The sequence below is a fragment of the Felis catus genome, chromosome D1, assembly GCF_018350175.1.
Source record: "Felis catus isolate Fca126 chromosome D1, F.catus_Fca126_mat1.0, whole genome shotgun sequence".
In the NCBI taxonomy this organism is placed as follows: Eukaryota; Metazoa; Chordata; class Mammalia; order Carnivora; family Felidae; genus Felis; species Felis catus.
Window position 1 is genome coordinate 111,582,895 of NC_058377.1, and position 15,374 is coordinate 111,598,268.

The following is a 15,374-nucleotide window of genomic DNA, read 5'->3' on the forward strand; positions in this document are numbered from 1 at the left end:
CGGCATGGAACCCTACACGGGGCTCGAACCCACAAACCGTGAGATCATGACCTGAGCCAAAATCAAGATTCTGACGCTTAACTGACTGAGCCACCCAGGCACCCCCCCCTCCCCCCCTGAGCCACCCAGGCGCCCCCCCCCCCATGATGAGTGTACTCTTAATGCCCCGTCACCTGTTTCCCCCATGCCCCCCACCCACCTCCCTCTGGTGACCATCAGTTTATTCTCTATAATGAGGAGTCTGTTTCTTGATTTGCCTCTTTGCTCATTTGTTTTGTTTCTTAAATTCCACATATGAATGAAATCATACGGTATTTGCCTTTGTCTGACTCGTTTCGCTTAGCATTATACTCTCTAGCTGCATCCATGCCGTTGCAAATGGCAAGATTTCATTCTTTTCGATTCCATCGTGTATACAGACCGCGTCTTTACCCATTCCTCAGCCAGTGGACACTTGGGCTGCTTCCATGATTTGGCTATCGTAAGTAATGCTGCTATAAACATGGGGGCGCACGTACCCCTTTGCATGAGCGGTTTTGTATTTCGAGGGGTAAATATCCAGCAGCGCCATAACTGGATCACGCGCTAGTTCTATTTTTAGCTTTTTGCCGAAACCCCACACTGTCCTCTCCAGCGGCTGCACCCGTGTGCGTTCCCAGCCCGAAGGGCCGTTTTCTACCTGCCCGCTCGGAGCCTCTGACAGCTACAAGCCAAGAGACATGCAGAGAGACTGGGGGTCTGGTGCTGTGACCCGCGACCGAGAGGCGTCCCCGAGCACTCACGCCCTACAGAAGGGCCCTGGCCGGCAGGGGTCAGCCTCCACCCCTGGGGCCCCGCTCCGAGATTTGGGTCCGAGCTCACCACCCAGGCCCCCCAGCTCCGAATCCCTCCATCTTCCTGACTGCTCTGGGATCCACGGGGACACGTCCAGTGCTTCCAAATGCAAGGAGGAGACAAGGAGAGTCTGGGCAGGCAGGCCCCTCCCACTCTCCAGAAGTCCTCCAAGGCCGGCCGGTCTCAGAGGGAGAGTCATACGCGTATGGAGAGGCAGAGACAATCGGGGGCAAAGTGGCACAAAGATCCGGCAGCGGTATTTACTTCCGCCGAGAGGGGACCGACCTCTCCCGCGCACCCTTGTGTCAGCACGGGGCTCGGTTGTGCTGAGTGACAGACACACCCTGACATCTCAGTGGCTTCCGCCCCGAAGGGCTGGCTGCTTCCCACTTGCACAGAGTCTAGCATGAGCCGGGCCGGGGCTGGGGGGGAGGGGGGGGGAAGGAGGAGGAGGAGGGGGTCTCCCAAACTGTGATTTTCAAAGTCGGCGAAGGTGTCAAAGAAAATACGAACGTCTGAATCTTTGCAGGTGCCAAAGTTGCAAGCTTACTTTGCCAAGGGTCTAGAGCAGCGTAGACGCTCCGTACGTGGGGTCGAAGGAAGGAGCGGAAGAGCTCAGCTGGCAGGTGGCTGGCTGGGAATGGCCCCCTCCCCCCCCACCCCCCACCGCCGGGGCCATGGGAGGGAGGAGGGGCCAGACGTCACCTTGGCCCTGTTTGCCTGGTATGTTTGAGCACGGCCTGCAGGGGCCTTCTGGCCCCAGCGCCCCTCTCTGGGCTTTCGCTCCCCTGCCCAGCCTGGGAGAGCTCTTCTATCTCCTGGCCTGAGTATCTGCCTCCCAACGGGACAGTGACCTCGGGGGGCGAGGCTGGGGCTCCCGAAACCTGAGCACACTCATTCTGAGCTCTGCAGCAGGAAAGCCCAGACCCTTGTTTCCATTTCCTCCTCTACTCGGGTGTGTGGTGCTGCTCGAGGAAACCAGCTTTTCTCAGCGTCTGAAATTCAGTCTCACCGACCGGGCGTTAGTGGGCCTCACCTCCATTTGCTCATCTGTAAAATGGGAGGAATACTGGTCCCCTCCCCGCCTCGCAGGGATGATGGGACGATGGGTGCCTGGCATGCAGGAGATGCAATAAACATATTCATAGATATACACGTGATATATGTTCGTTTTTGTCAATATAAATATTTATATCTATAAACGTGTATATTTATGTGTTATTTTCCAGGCGCATGTCTAACGGCGGGTGGCAGAAGGGAAGGAGCCCTCCCCTCCCTCCGCGCCCTCCTGGGGTCCAGTATCAGAGGTTCTCCGCGAAACTGGGCAGGTGGACGGGGACCCTGGCAGGCAGGAGGCCGGAGTCGGCCGCGCGCGGGCCGTTCGCGCACCCGCCACTGGGGGGCGCCGTTGCGCTTCGGGCCGCGCCTCCCAGCGCGGCTCCGGGCCACCTGCCGCCCGGGCTCGGGAAATCCCTACCGGCGGCCCTTTTACGGGGCTAGAACATTCTTATCCCGAGCTTCCGTTTCCCCAGCCAGGCCACAATAATGACGATAAGGACCCACTTATCTGTGTGTCAGAACCCCTTCTTAGGTTATCACTCGTAATTCTTAAAAATGTGCCCTGGAGGGGCGCCTGGGTGGCGCAGTCGGTTAAGCGTCCGACTTCAGCCAGGTCACGATCTCGCGGTCCGTGAGTTCGAGCCCCGCGTCGGGCTCTGGGCTGATGGCTCGGAGCCTGGAGCCTGTTTCCGATTCTGTGTCTCCCTCTCTCTCTGCCCCTCCCCCGTTCATGCTCTGTCTCTCTCTGTCCCAAAAATAAATAAAAAACGTTGAAAAAAAATTAAAAAAAAAAAATGTGCCCTGGAGGGATGTTATCAGTATCACTCAGGGTGGACACTGAGGCTCTGGGGGCCAGGGGGGCCACGTGGCTTCTAAGGGGCAGATGTTAAAGCCACCCCAGACCACATGGCCTCCCTCCATTACCGCCTACCCCAGCCTCTAGCCTCCCAGCCCCCATGAGAGCAGGTCCTGACCCACTCACTGCCCCTGTCCAGCTGGGAGCACTCCGATCACATAAGGAGAAGGAAACCTGGGCCGACTGACATCACCCAGCTCCGATGAGGAGCATGATCGCGGAGCCCCGAGTCCCAGGTCTCCCGGGGAGAGCACTCTAGAACTCCTCCCATCAACCTGCTCTGGTCTGAGCCCAGCTGCCCCCAGCTCTCAGACGCTTTATCCAGGGCCGGTGTTGGATCCAGGCTTCATCTGGGCCTGGGCTCCCTCCACGCTACCTGGGGGCCCAGGAGCCACAGGGCTGGACAGCTGACGAGGAAGGAGGTGACCCCCACCCACCCCCAACCTGCCTCGGGCCTCTCCCGCGCCCACCCCGCCGGGGCCCTGCCAGTCCCGCGCTGGTGTCGGTCGTGGATGAAACTCCAGGCCTGGCGCCCTCACCGTCGGCCCCCCCGTCCTTCCTAAAGTAAACAGTTGCGGTGGTTCTGAGGGATCTGACTGCACACGTGTGCATAAGCGTTGCCCCTGGACAAATTGAGAGTGCAATCCGGCGGCCTCTGGAAAGACACGTAACGTGTGTACCCTTTCCGACGTGGCAATTCCTCTCAACTTTCCATCGGTCGTGGGTTGAATGATGCTCCCCAAGACGATGTGTCCACCCCTTAACCCCCAGAACCAAAGAATGTGACCTTAGTTGGGAAAAGTATCGTGGCAGATGTAAAGATCTTGAGACGGGATCGTTCTGGATTACCCACATGAAGCCAGAGGCAGAGGCCGGAGGGGCGCAGCCATCAGCCCAGGGACGCCTGGAGCCCCCCAGAAGCTGGAGGAGGCAGGAAGGATCCTCCCCCCTACAGCCTCCGGAGGGAGTGAGGCCCTGCCCACACCTTGGCTAATAAAGAAAAATACACACCCCTCTAAATGGAATCCGAGGACCCCCCCAGTCAACAGGCGGGAAGATGGGGCCCCCCCGAAGGGCCCAGGGGGTCAGCCGCTAGTGTCAGACCTGGGGCCGGTGAGGACTGCTCCCAGAACCCCCGCTCTCCCCCCGCTGTCCCTGAGCCCTGACTGCCACAGAGACGCACCCCACCCACGTGGCCTGGGGGACTCCGGCGATGAGGTCCCCCATTCTGTTCTACACCCCACGGCGGATGGCACTTCCCAGGGACCTGCATCCCCGGGGCCGGGTGACCCCCTGTGACCCTCCGTGGCCCTAGGAATAGAGTTTACCTTCTCCACCTGGCCAAAAAGGAGCCCGCCTCACCTGGGTGTCCCTCCAGCCCTCACCGTGCGGGCACGTCCCGGAGACAGGCCTCGGAGCCAGAGCCCCGGGGCACTCTGTCTCTTGCCTGCAATGCAGCACAACACCTTCCAGGGCCTTCCGTGAGCCTGGTGGAGGGGGGAAGCAGGGAACCTGCTCGGGGAGACTTCCCTCTCGGGGAGATGGGGCGGGTTCAAACCCCCCCACCGTGTCTTCACGAACAGACCACATGGAGACAGACAGGGGTTTGCTACGAGCCCAGGGACAAAATGCTATAGAGGGCGAGGCTCGAACAGTCGTTTGTTGTCTCTGTTCTGGAGGCTGGAAGGCCGAGGTTGGGTCGCTCAGGAGGCCTCTCTCCCCAGCTCAAGGACAGATCTCCCTGTGCGTCCTGCTCTTCTCTTCTCATGAGGTCACCATGACTTAATCACCTTTTATGTTAATTTTTTTACACGTTTCTTTACTTTTGAGAGAGGGAGAGACAGAGCGTGAGCGGGGGAGGGGCAGAGAGAGAGGGAGACCCAGAATCCGAAGCCGGCTCCGGGCTCCGAGCCGTCAGCCCGGAGCCCGACAGGGGGCTCGAACGCATGAACCGTGAGATCGTGACCTGAGCCGAAGTCGGACGCTTCACTGACCGAGCCACCCAGGTGCCCCCTTCATCACCTCGTTTAAAGGTCCCATCTCCAAATCCGGTCACATTTTGGGGTGCCGGAGGACGAGGAAAGTGGTGGAGAACAGCCTTCCTCCGCAGACAGGCTGGAATGAAGGAGAAACACAGCCCGGCCCAGACGGAGGGGGAATCGGGACAAGGTGTTGCCATCCTGGCCTCCAAAGGGCGGCAAAGTTGGGTTCTCTGAAGAAATAATAACAGAAGAAGACTCGGAACCTCAGAAAGGAACGGCGGCCATCAGACTGGTAAAGCCAGGGCTAAGCGTGTTAGACCATGAGGCTCCTTTCTCTTGAAGGACAGTCGGGAAGGGTGAGTCAGGGCTGGCCAATACGAGCCCCCCGGGCCCCGGGCCGCAGAGATCTGGTGGGGAATAAATAAACTCGGGACAGCAGAAGGTTCTGGGACCCTGGTAGGAGCTGTTGCTGGGACAGGACGTGTGTCTTCCCTGCTGAGGCTGCAGGAGGATAGAAAAGCCTGGAGCTGCTGGGGACCATCTGTCATTTCCAGGGGAGGAGACGCCAAAAGCCGAGCAGTTCCCGCCCCCCCCCACCACCCACCCCCCCTGCAGCATGCCCGAAGCCAGGTGGGGCCGTTCAGTAAGGTGCGTCACCCCCAAGAGTGACATAACCTAAGGATCCTCCCTTCACAGGTGGGGAAACAGCCCAAAGGAAGAAGTCTTCTGGATTCTGCTTCTGGGATCTCACCCCTGGACAGGCTTATCCAATTGAACTGCCCCCGCGACTCTCTCGCCATTTGACCCCCTGTCGGTGCGGTGGGTCTAAAGCGAGGGCTGCTGGGTACGATCCAGGGCACCCGGTTAAATCCGAATTTCGGGTGAACGGTGAATCGTTTCTTAGTGTAAGTATATCTCCTACTGCGTGGGACGGACTTACACTAAAAAATGTGTTGCTTGTCTGAAATTCAAATGGAACCCGGCGGGCGCTGCTGTGTGTTTATTTGCTACATTTTGACAACGCTGTCCGAGGCAGGGAAGGGAGATGCAGCAAAAAGGCAAACCCTCCTTCCTGAATCGTGGAGCAGAGGCGGGTCGGGGGGTGGGGGTGAGTACAAGGGTGCAGCCTTGAAAAATAATCCTCGTCTCCTGCCAGAGGGCCCACGTCATCCATTCGTATGGATGGACGGCCCTCCACAGAGACAGTGAAAATGTACCAACCATCAACACTCTAGTGTGAATTAGTTTACAAAGCTGTGCATTTACTCATCATTGTCAGCTGTGCTGCAGGGAGGACACTCCACATCATTTTGCCCCTGAAGCATTGGTCTCCAGAGCACAAAGGATCAAATGGAAACTGTCTTCCTGTGGCTCTCATTCCCGGCTGCACATTTGAATCACCGGGGAGCTTTACAGAGTCCTAATGTCCAGGCCACACCCATTCCAGTTCAACCAGGACCTCTGAGGATGGGGCCTGGCTGTCGTATTTTTCCCCGGGTGATTTCAACGTGCAACCAGATTTAAGAGCCAGTGGAAATCATCGTCCAGGGCCACGAGTTCTAGTCCTGGCAAGGGCTGCTGTGGGCTGGCAGCCCACTGTATACCAGGCATCTTGCAGACATAATTCCATTCGATTCTCCCAACAGTCCCGCGGTGCAGACATGGTTCATCTCACCGGCCACACCAGGATGCAGGCTGAGGGTTGGCCGGACTTCCTGGAGGTGACACATCGGGGGGCTCACGGCCTGACCCCGAAGCCCTTCTGCCATGCTGTGCGACTTCGGATGAGTGCCCTCCCTCGCTGGTCCTGTCCTCCCTCACCTGTGGAACAAGGGGGTAGACGATGCTACCTGCTGGTCACAGCGGGCGTCGTCCAGCCCACATTGTCACGTTCAAGAGTGAGGGCCCTTCGCCAGGGGCGTGAGAGGCGTCAGTAGACTTTAACCACGATCTCCATGGCAGCAACGGCCGACATAACCTGCCCAGTAACTCCCGGCTGAAGGACTGAACTGGACCCTTGTCCCCATCAGGCACCACCACGTGGCTGTTCCTCTCCTGGCCGCTCTCCCCGTCCTCGTCCCATTTTACAGGTGGGGAAATCGAGGCTCAGAGAGGTCGAGGATTTGCTCCAGGATGAACGGCTAGTAGGGGAACTTTGCAGCTAACTGCTTTCAGTTTTTGGCTGTCTAATGAGGGGTTGCTGCTGACATCTAGAGGCTGGAGACCAGGGTCCCTGTTCGTCATCTAAGCACTCAGGAGCCCCCGCCCCCGACAGAGAATACTGTGGCCACGAATGTCAATATGCTGCGGGTGAGACACAGTCAGGCCACTGCTAGTTGGGGCTTGTTTCAGGCATCTGAACACACACACACACACACACACACTCCTATGCCGTGGCTGCCCTAACGTGTAGGAGGCTGGCACCCAGGCAGGAAGGGAAGCCGGCTCCAACCAGCCTCCACCTCTGGGTTTAACCTAATCCATCGTTCAACCCACCCGAGCCTCAGCTTAGGGGACGGTGACAATGACCCAGGAGCTCCCGTACCAAGTGCAGTTTTAAACGTAGCCCGCGCACGAAGCATGTCCTCTGAGCCCAGCGCCGGGATCGCTTCCCTTCCCGGCCCCTCACTCTTCCTCACAGACACCCAGGTGGCTAACGAAATGTAACTTCTGGTACAAATTGTGCTTTAATGTAGAAAACAAAACTCACGTCCGTCATAAATACAACTTGGGGGGCGGTATAAATAAAGTAAGAAAATAAAGAGATGTACATATCAAACAAAATAAATTACTCATAAATACCGCGTGGGAAACTAAGTGCTGGGGAAAAGGCCCCCTCTCCCCGGCTGCTTCCGCAGGTGACTGGCCGAGATCCGGGGCTGCGAGTCCAACCTCCTCTGGCTCTTTGAATGAAATGTGCCGGTCTGCCTAAGGAGGGAGGCCGTCGAGTCCCGTGGCACAGCGAGACGTGGAGCCGGCACGGGGCTGGGGAAACGGAAGCAGCCCCAGAAGATGGTGTGGGCTCCTCTCTGGTCCGTACCCACGGCGCTTAAGGGGGCAGAGAACGCCAGAGCCACGGCATCGTGTGTGGGAGCGGGAAGGGGGTAGGCCTGTGGGTTTCCGACCCGAGGGGCGCTCGTGGGAAACCCACGTGACCCAAGCAGACGGGATCCCGTGGAAACCCGCATCGTCACGGCAAGGGCTGCCGGCACTGTCCTCGCATCCCGTCCCTCTGAGCAGGTGGCCAGGTGGCCGTGCACTTGGGGGAACCAGTCTGAGCCCCGGCACGCGGTGGGTTCGTGCAGGGCGCTGGCCGTCCGGGGGGCAGCAAGTGACTTCCCAGTGTGCCCTGGGCAGATTGCCAAGGAGTCTGGTGACGGTGATCTGTCCCAGAACCAGCCGTAGTCGGGAGTTCTCAAGATTTACCCAGGCTGGAGGCGGCCTGTGGGCTCCCCCTGTTCCTGAAGCCTGGGGGGCCGTCGGTCGGTTCTGCCCTGGGTGGGGGGCAGTTGGGGAGAGTCAATGAACCTCCTTGGAGTTGCCACCTTCCATCAATTCTCCTGTGGTGGAGTCCAATTTTCCCAAGGTTTCACAAAGCTGATCCCCGTACAAGTTCCAAATGGCGTCTTTTCTTCCGGCTGCCCCCCCCCCCCCCCCCCGCAGGAGACGACGGAGAACTGCAGGAGATTTCAGCTTGGCGGTAAGTACCTTCCCAAAGGTAGTGAGCTCCCGGGTCCGTGGAGATATTCAAGCAGTATCAGGGCCCCACAGCCAATCATCCAGCAATGGTGAAGGTGCTGGGTGCGGGAGGGCTTACAATTTCACGATCATGCAAGTCTATCCGCTAAGAGCTGGCACAGCCAATGTAAAACTCTGTTTACGTACAAGTTCTCTACGTTTCTTCCTAAAGCTAAAAGGAACAGGGTTGTACTCGTAGAAGCACAGCCGGAACCCAGTTTGCAAACACGCCAGGTCTGGGGTCCTGGCCTCTACAGGCGGGGGAGGGAGGGAGGGAGGGAGGGAGGGAGGCCAGAGCCTCAGTTACTTTTGGAAGCTGGGACTCTTCACTAACCCCATTTTGGTGGCAATCCCAAAAGGGTCCATGCTGTCTGTTTCCAGGGGTGAAGAAAACCTCTCCGACTCCACGTGGTCCTGGAGGTCCCTGGGCTCTGCTGGGCTGCCGGGCAGCATGGGCAAGAAATGGGACAGGGGCAAAAACCCTCTGCCCTTGTACAGCTGCCTCTGTATGGCACTACTCAAAGAGACGGGGAGACGGTGCTTCTCGGACCGGTACACGTTGTAGCCGTCGGGGCGGATCTCCTCTTGGAAGGCACAGTCCCCAGCAGAGTACTGAAGCTGGGGAGAGAAGAGACAGCCGTGAGCACCCGTGGGTGCCCCCTGGGGTGCCACCCCCAGAAGGAGCAGGGAAACCGGGCACAGGTGAGCACTTGTGGTGCATACTCCCACTTGGGTCTGCGTGATGGTCGTATGTATCTATCTGCACGTAGAGTTAGAGGTTATATAAAGCACGAAGGTGGCTAAAGTCCATGATTATGTATGCAAATATATACTTGTATTATTAAGGTATGCATTACACTAATGACTATACACAGTGAGCGTATACTAATCTATAAATGTGAAAAATCAGGGGGCGCCTGGGTGGCTCCGTCGGTGAAGCGTCCGACTTCGGCTCAGGTCGTGATCTCACGGCTCGTGAGTTCGAGCCCCGCGTCGGGCTCTGGGCTGACAGCTCGGAGTCTGGAGCCCGCTTCGGATTCTGTGTCTCCCTCCCCTCAAAATAATAAACACTAAAAAAATTTTAAAAAAATAAATGTGAACAATTATAACAGTAAATGTTAAATATAGAACATATCATATATACTTTATAAATGTATACATATAGATGTTTTATATACCTTTATAACTTTTCGACACACATAGACTCCAGGAATACGTGTCACGTATATACTCAATATCTGTACATACGTTGCATGGGTCTTTGGATCTCTCTCTAAATCACGTCCCTTAAACTTGGTCTTGTTCTGATATGCACAAAATCGGAGATGGGATATGTATACTGGGCCCCTCACCCTTTACGTTAAATGCACAACTATTAACATCAAAAGGTTCCGGGCATCCACCGGCACTTTGGGAGACGCTGCTAAAGTGGGTGTGCTGTCCCAATCCAACCTGGGGCCCAGATTAAAGCATCTACTCCCTATTGAGGCCTGAGTAACAGCGGGTGACCCAGAGGCCTTTTTGTCTGATGCCCTGGTTGGAAACATCAGGGCTCCCTCATTCAGAGGCGGAGGGCCTTCCAGGCAGCCTGCCAGGATTATCAGGATAAAGGCAGCCCCCTCCCCCCTGGCCCAAGACGGAGCCTGCACCCAGCGGGTGGCCGGAAATGCCACCGGAAGGGCAGAAAGCAGCCCCCGGGGTCCCAGAACACTGGTAGCTGAGAGGCAGCTGGGGAAGGTCATTACCCCGTGGGGGACGCGGGGGACAGCCCCAGGCGGGGAGCCAGGAGGGCTGGGCGGTAAACAACCCCGGGAGGCACCCAGTCTCCTTCGTGCCCAAGCCTACAAAGGTCGCTGAACTGCAGGTGAGTGAGTGCGGTGCTGATAAGGCGCTGATAAGGCTCAAGTCTAATGAAGCAACAGGTCCTGGCCCCCCCTGACCCGTGCACTGGGACAGAGCCACCAGACGTCGGGGAAATGCGAACCGATAAATAAACAAGGGAAGGAAAAGCGATCGCTGCTGGGTCTTTGGGCGGAACTCGCGACCCGCGCTCTACTCCACACAGAAAATGAAGTGACTTCAAGTTTCTTGGAGAAAGCGGAATTTGGCTTAAAAAATAAAAATAAAAATAAAACAAAAACAAGGGATCAAGAGGCAGAACAGGATTTTCGGTTAAGGGGCATCCCTCCCCCACCCCCCCATCCCCCGAGCTTGGACTGAATGGTGGGTGGACCCATCTGCGCCCCCCGGGTCCTCAGGCCACAACTCCCCGCCACCCCGCCCCCCAACTGTCGCGATAACAGAAGTGGCAACTGCGGGTCCCTTCTTTCCCTCCACTATCGTCCTTTCCCGCAGGACTCCCCATAAAACCTGAAGCAGGCAGTCCGGGTGTAGATGGAATACGCCGGCTTTGGGGCCACAAAACAAGGCGGACCCCAGAAAGATTCGCGCTGCGGGGGAGGCCCGGCCTCTGCATCTTTTCTGGGGGGCGGGGGGATCCCGGGAGGCGCGGCCTCCCCGCCCCCCTCCGCCCCGCTCCAGCGTCCGAGGCCCCGGCCCAGCGGGGCTGCATTGAGGCCCAGCGCCCGGCCGGGACCTCACACAGCCTCTTCTGTGCGCCCGGGGGCGCGGGAGGGGCGCGGGCTCCCTTTGAACTCCTCCGCCTTTGTTCCCAGAGACCAGGACCCAGCAAACGCACACTTCCTGCCCCCGAGACCTCGATGGTCACCTGGGCCTTCCCAGCCCGTTCCCCCCAGCGCCCTCCCCCCAAAGCCTCTGCAGTACAGGTGAGCCCACACCGGGGCCAACAGGCCACCGGAACGGGATTCCAAGGCGTCCGCCGAAACCACACTGCTAGCAGATAAAAACTAATTAGCTGAAAACCTTCCCAATCCCAGATGTGATTTTTTTATTCCTGCCTCATTTGAAGACTGGCTTTTTAAAAAAAGATCCAAGTTGTGAATATCCTTTCTCGTTCCTTCCTTTTATTTCTCAGCGTAGGGAAGGAGACCGAGGCGAGGACCACCCACGCGCAGGCCGAGACTGCAAAGGCCCGAGGTGGGTTTCACTGTTTAATATCAAAGCAAGCCGGGTCCCGCGTTTCCTCCGTCCTACTGGGCCGGCCTGCGACTCAATTGGAAATGCAAAGGCAGCTCTCATCCGCCCTGTGGCCACTAGCCAGGACCGTAAACCTCCGTGGAAAAGAATTCGCACTTTCCACTAATCTGGCCCTTTGCCTTCTTCCCTTCCGAGCTCCGTGCCGGACCCAGCGGCCAGAGCGAGGAAACCCTGGATTCGATTCAGTGCGCACCGCCCCCCTCTCCCAGCAAGGCTCCGCCTGGGGACCGGTGCAGGTCCCGCGCCCCAGCGCGTACCCCCGGGGGGAGACACTTACCAGCCCTTGCATCCTGCCGTCGGCGCCCATGCAGAGGTACCGGACGCTGTGCACGCCCTTGATGGCCACGGTCCGCAGAGCGACTGCCCTGATCTCCACCAAACCTGAGCGTGAGGGAAGCAGAAGGCTGTAGCCGGGACCCTCTGGGCCCACAGCACGTGGATGCGGTCGGCGCACGGGCCCACGCCCTCCCCGCTCCACCTCCGCGTGCAGGCTGGGACCCTGGGGAGGGAATGGAGCACCCAGGTTCCTGGGAGCGGGGGGTGTGCGGGAACCGAAGGTGGCGAGTGAAGGATAACGCGTGGCTGCGCTGGGTCCACGTGCCGGTGCCCTCATCCCCCCACCTCCCCGCGCCGTCAGGGACCCCCGGCAGGGAGCAAAACGCAGAGGTGCCACGATGTAGGGTCCCCGCAGGGCGTAAAGGGAAGAAGGGGCACCGGGGCGGACGGGCACTCACTGTGCGCGCTCTGGCTCCGCGCGCAGTCAACCCCCCCGTCGGCTCGGATGCGCAGGAAGCAGCTGGAGAGGCCGTGGGGGCCGGCGGTGTACAGGTGCCGCAGGCGGATGGGCTCACCCCAGCCGTAGTGCACGTGAGGCCCCGCGTCCGAGAAGGCTAGGGGGCGCCCGGCTGCTGCCAGCCAGAGACCGGCTAGGACCAGGGCGCGGGTTACCGCGCACTGGCTCGGCGCGCTCCGCATGGCACCTCCCTCGGGCTCGGGGCGCAGTTCTGGCGGCGAGGGTGCGGGAGGCTGGGCGGTAGCAGGGCTGTGCGTGCCGAGACGGGGTGCGTCCCTCGAGCAACGGTGCGCTCCGGGCGCCTGGGCGCTCAGCGCTCCTGCTCCGACGGCGCGGTGGCTCCAGGCCAGCGACCTTATATAGCGCGTCTTACCCGCCCGGCGGGTGGGTGCCCGCGACTCCCGAGCATTTCTTATCAGGATTGCATCAGCCCTCCGCCCCCCGCACACACCCACTCACACCCCGCCTCCTGCCCCAGCCCCTCCCCGGACCCCGCCCGGGTGACCCCGCCCAGGCCTCCCGGACCTGGGGGAGGAGTAGCCCCGCTTCACCGGAGGGTTCGGGGGAGCTCCTCCTCGCAGCGCGATGGCGGGGCCGGGGGGCCAGGTCGCTCTTGGCTGGGCGAGTTTGGTTTTATAAAGCAATAAAGGAGACCCCCGGCCCCGCCCCGGGGCCCCCGGCTCCCCCGGGGAACGCGCTCGTCTCGGGGCGTTAGCAGGAGCGGGGAGCCCGAACCCCGTGACCAGCTGAGTTTTGCATCCCTCGCTCCCGGTCTGGAGCAGCCTCGCCTGGGCTGTGGAGCGCTCTCCCCTTAAAAGCCTGCTCTCCGCTCCCTCCCGCGACGGTCCTAGCCGTCATATCTCCAGATGTAAAGCTGTCCATTAGAATTTCCCCCTGCAGCTCGGACTAGCTCACGTTTTCCTGGTTTTATGTTCTCGCGATCCCTGCCCCCCTCCCGCCCCCTTTTACCCCGGTAAATTGCCCCCCGACGGGGGGCCGGGCTCGAGTCCCGGGAGGAACAATGGGGGAGTGGCGCGCGGCGAGCGCTAGATGGCGCTTCGGGCCCGGTTTCGGCCTCTGGGCCGGCCTGGGCCGGCGGCGGCGGTGCCCCGAGCTGAAGCGGTCGCCGCGGAGGCGCCTCCGCGGGGGCCTGCCAGCTGCGGGCGGGGAAACTCGGGCTTCCCGGCTCGGGCCAGGCGCCGCGCAGGGAGGCCCCTCTGCGTTTGGGGTGCCTTTTGTCCTTGATCCGGTCCTCGGGTCCCTGAGCTCTTCTCCGGTGCCAGGGCGCGCTGTCTTGGGGGCCCAGGGGAGAACAACGCGGTCGGAGGAAGGGGAGGGGGGAGAACAGCGGTGCGGGGCGCTGCTGGGACGGGGGCGGGCACCAGAAGGGGAAATTGGGGCCACTTGGTTAAGTGGTTCCTGCAAACTGCAGACTTTCTCTAACGATGCTTGCAGAAAGGACAACAGCGTCCAGAGAATGCCACGGCGGGAAGGAGAGGGTGCTCTTGGGGACCCTTCCCCACATGCTTCCCGGTTTCCTCTCCAAACCCCCAGGCTCCTGGGTGTGGGGCCCCAGGACGCCAGTTTTGGGGAGAGGCCGGGCTGTCTCAGCACCAAGGCAATGGGCCGGCAAACGGTAGAGACACCGGGAGGCAAAGCCATGCCAGGCTTAATGAATTTCAATGAGTAAAGGCCATGTTCAATCCCCAATGACTGGCGTTAATGACGGCGCGCGCAGAAAATGTCACCAGGAGAGGCTTTGCAAGAAGACATCATCTCAAAGGCTCTCTAGACCAGGACCCCCACGCTGCGTGCCTCGGTTCAGAAAGCCACGGCTTCTGTTAAATCTAATTACTTCCCCCCTGTGGCTTTAAATCGACAGCGGCCCCTATGAAACTTAATTGCCCTCCCCTGCAGCTTTCGTTTTAAAGATCCTGGATAAATGCGGGGCAGAGAGGAGGACGGCAGAGGCTGCGTTGGGGGGGTGCCCCCCAAATCGGTCTGGGGGGGGTACCAGCCTCTGGCTCCACCCCCCACTCCTCTGCTGCCCCTCCTAGGGCCACGGTGGGAAGACCGGCCACAGTGATCACGGAGTTCAGGAAGGCGGTCGAGGCATCAGCTTCCTATGCCCAGGCCCTGCTCGAAGCACAGTGCGGGCGTTCTCGGCTTAACCCCCTCTAAGAACGTCCACGGTATTCTGTCCCCGCCTCCTGGAACAGATAGGAGACGAGAGCCTCAGAAAAGTGGCAGGCATCCGGTGAGTAGTGGACCTGGAATTGGAACCCAGGCCGTCAAGCTTGGAAATCCGGGCCAGGCCTGGTCTCTGAGAGGTGCTGTGGCCTCCAAGCGGGGGCGTGGGCTCCAGGGTGGGACCGTCTTCGCCACAGATCCGTGCCCGGCCACTCCCTGGACTGGTCAGGGACCTGCTGGGCCTGTTGCCTCCTCGTGGCCGCTCTGAGCTTTGTCCCGGGGTCGCCTGGGAGAGTGGACATAAAGTACCGGGGACGTGGTTCGTGAAGAGTGGCGGCCATCCACCAAGTCTCTGCTGTGCGCCACGCAGTTCATCGGAAAGTTTGGGTGACGAACCCACGCTGCATCTGGGGAAACTGAGGCTTGTCCAGACAGGCCGCAAGTGTTTGCACCCAGGTGGTCTGGGCGGGAGCCCCGGCAGGTCTGCGGGTACCCCTGGTGTTCTGGTGGGAGGAAGCCAAGAGGGGCAGAGGGAAGGCGGTGCTGGCCAGCAGAGGGCGCTGCGGCCAACGCTCCAGGTGAGAGCTGCCGGGAGAAGGTGAGGTCCCCCTGCTGGGGACACCACGCAGCCCCCAATATGCTGGGATGGGATGATGCGGATTCTTCTGGTGGTGACTGAACCAGGTGACCCACCCCGGCTGAGATTTCATTCGCCGAGGGGAGGGGCATTTGGAGCAAGAATCTAGGCGTCCTCGCTGCGGTGCCCAGGCCGCCCGGGGCCCCAGGGGTCTCAGGCCCAGGTGAC

The 15,374-nt window shown here is 59.9% G+C and overlaps 1 protein-coding gene across 1 annotated transcript; it reads right to left on the reverse strand.

The window, feature by feature from the left end:
* Positions 1 to 7,395: 7,395 nt before the first annotated feature.
* FGF19 (fibroblast growth factor 19) lies at positions 7,396 to 12,748 on the reverse strand. The gene is made up of 3 exons (XM_003993764.3): positions 12,321 to 12,748; positions 11,864 to 11,967; positions 7,396 to 9,087 (listed from the first exon to the last, which is right to left on the reverse strand). Exons 1-3 carry the CDS (start codon positions 12,559 to 12,561, stop codon positions 8,773 to 8,775), a joined length of 660 nt encoding a protein of 219 aa, XP_003993813.1. The 5' UTR covers positions 12,562 to 12,748; the 3' UTR covers positions 7,396 to 8,772.
* Positions 12,749 to 15,374: the final 2,626 nt, after the last annotated feature.

What these genes read in the sequence shown, in the direction of transcription:
- FGF19 (XM_003993764.3), bottom strand. Translation starts at nt 12,561, where the DNA reads ATGCGGAGCGCGCCGAGCCAGTGCGCGGTAACCCGCGCCCTGGTCCTA. An exon ending in GCGGAGCCAGAGCGCGCACA is followed by an intron (nt 11,968 to 12,320) that starts GTGAGTGCCCGT and finishes CCTCACGCTCAG; the next exon opens with GTTTGGTGGAGATCAGGGCA. An exon ending in ACGGCAGGATGCAAGGGCTG is followed by an intron (nt 9,088 to 11,863) that starts GTAAGTGTCTCC and finishes TTCTCTCCCCAG; the next exon opens with CTTCAGTACTCTGCTGGGGA.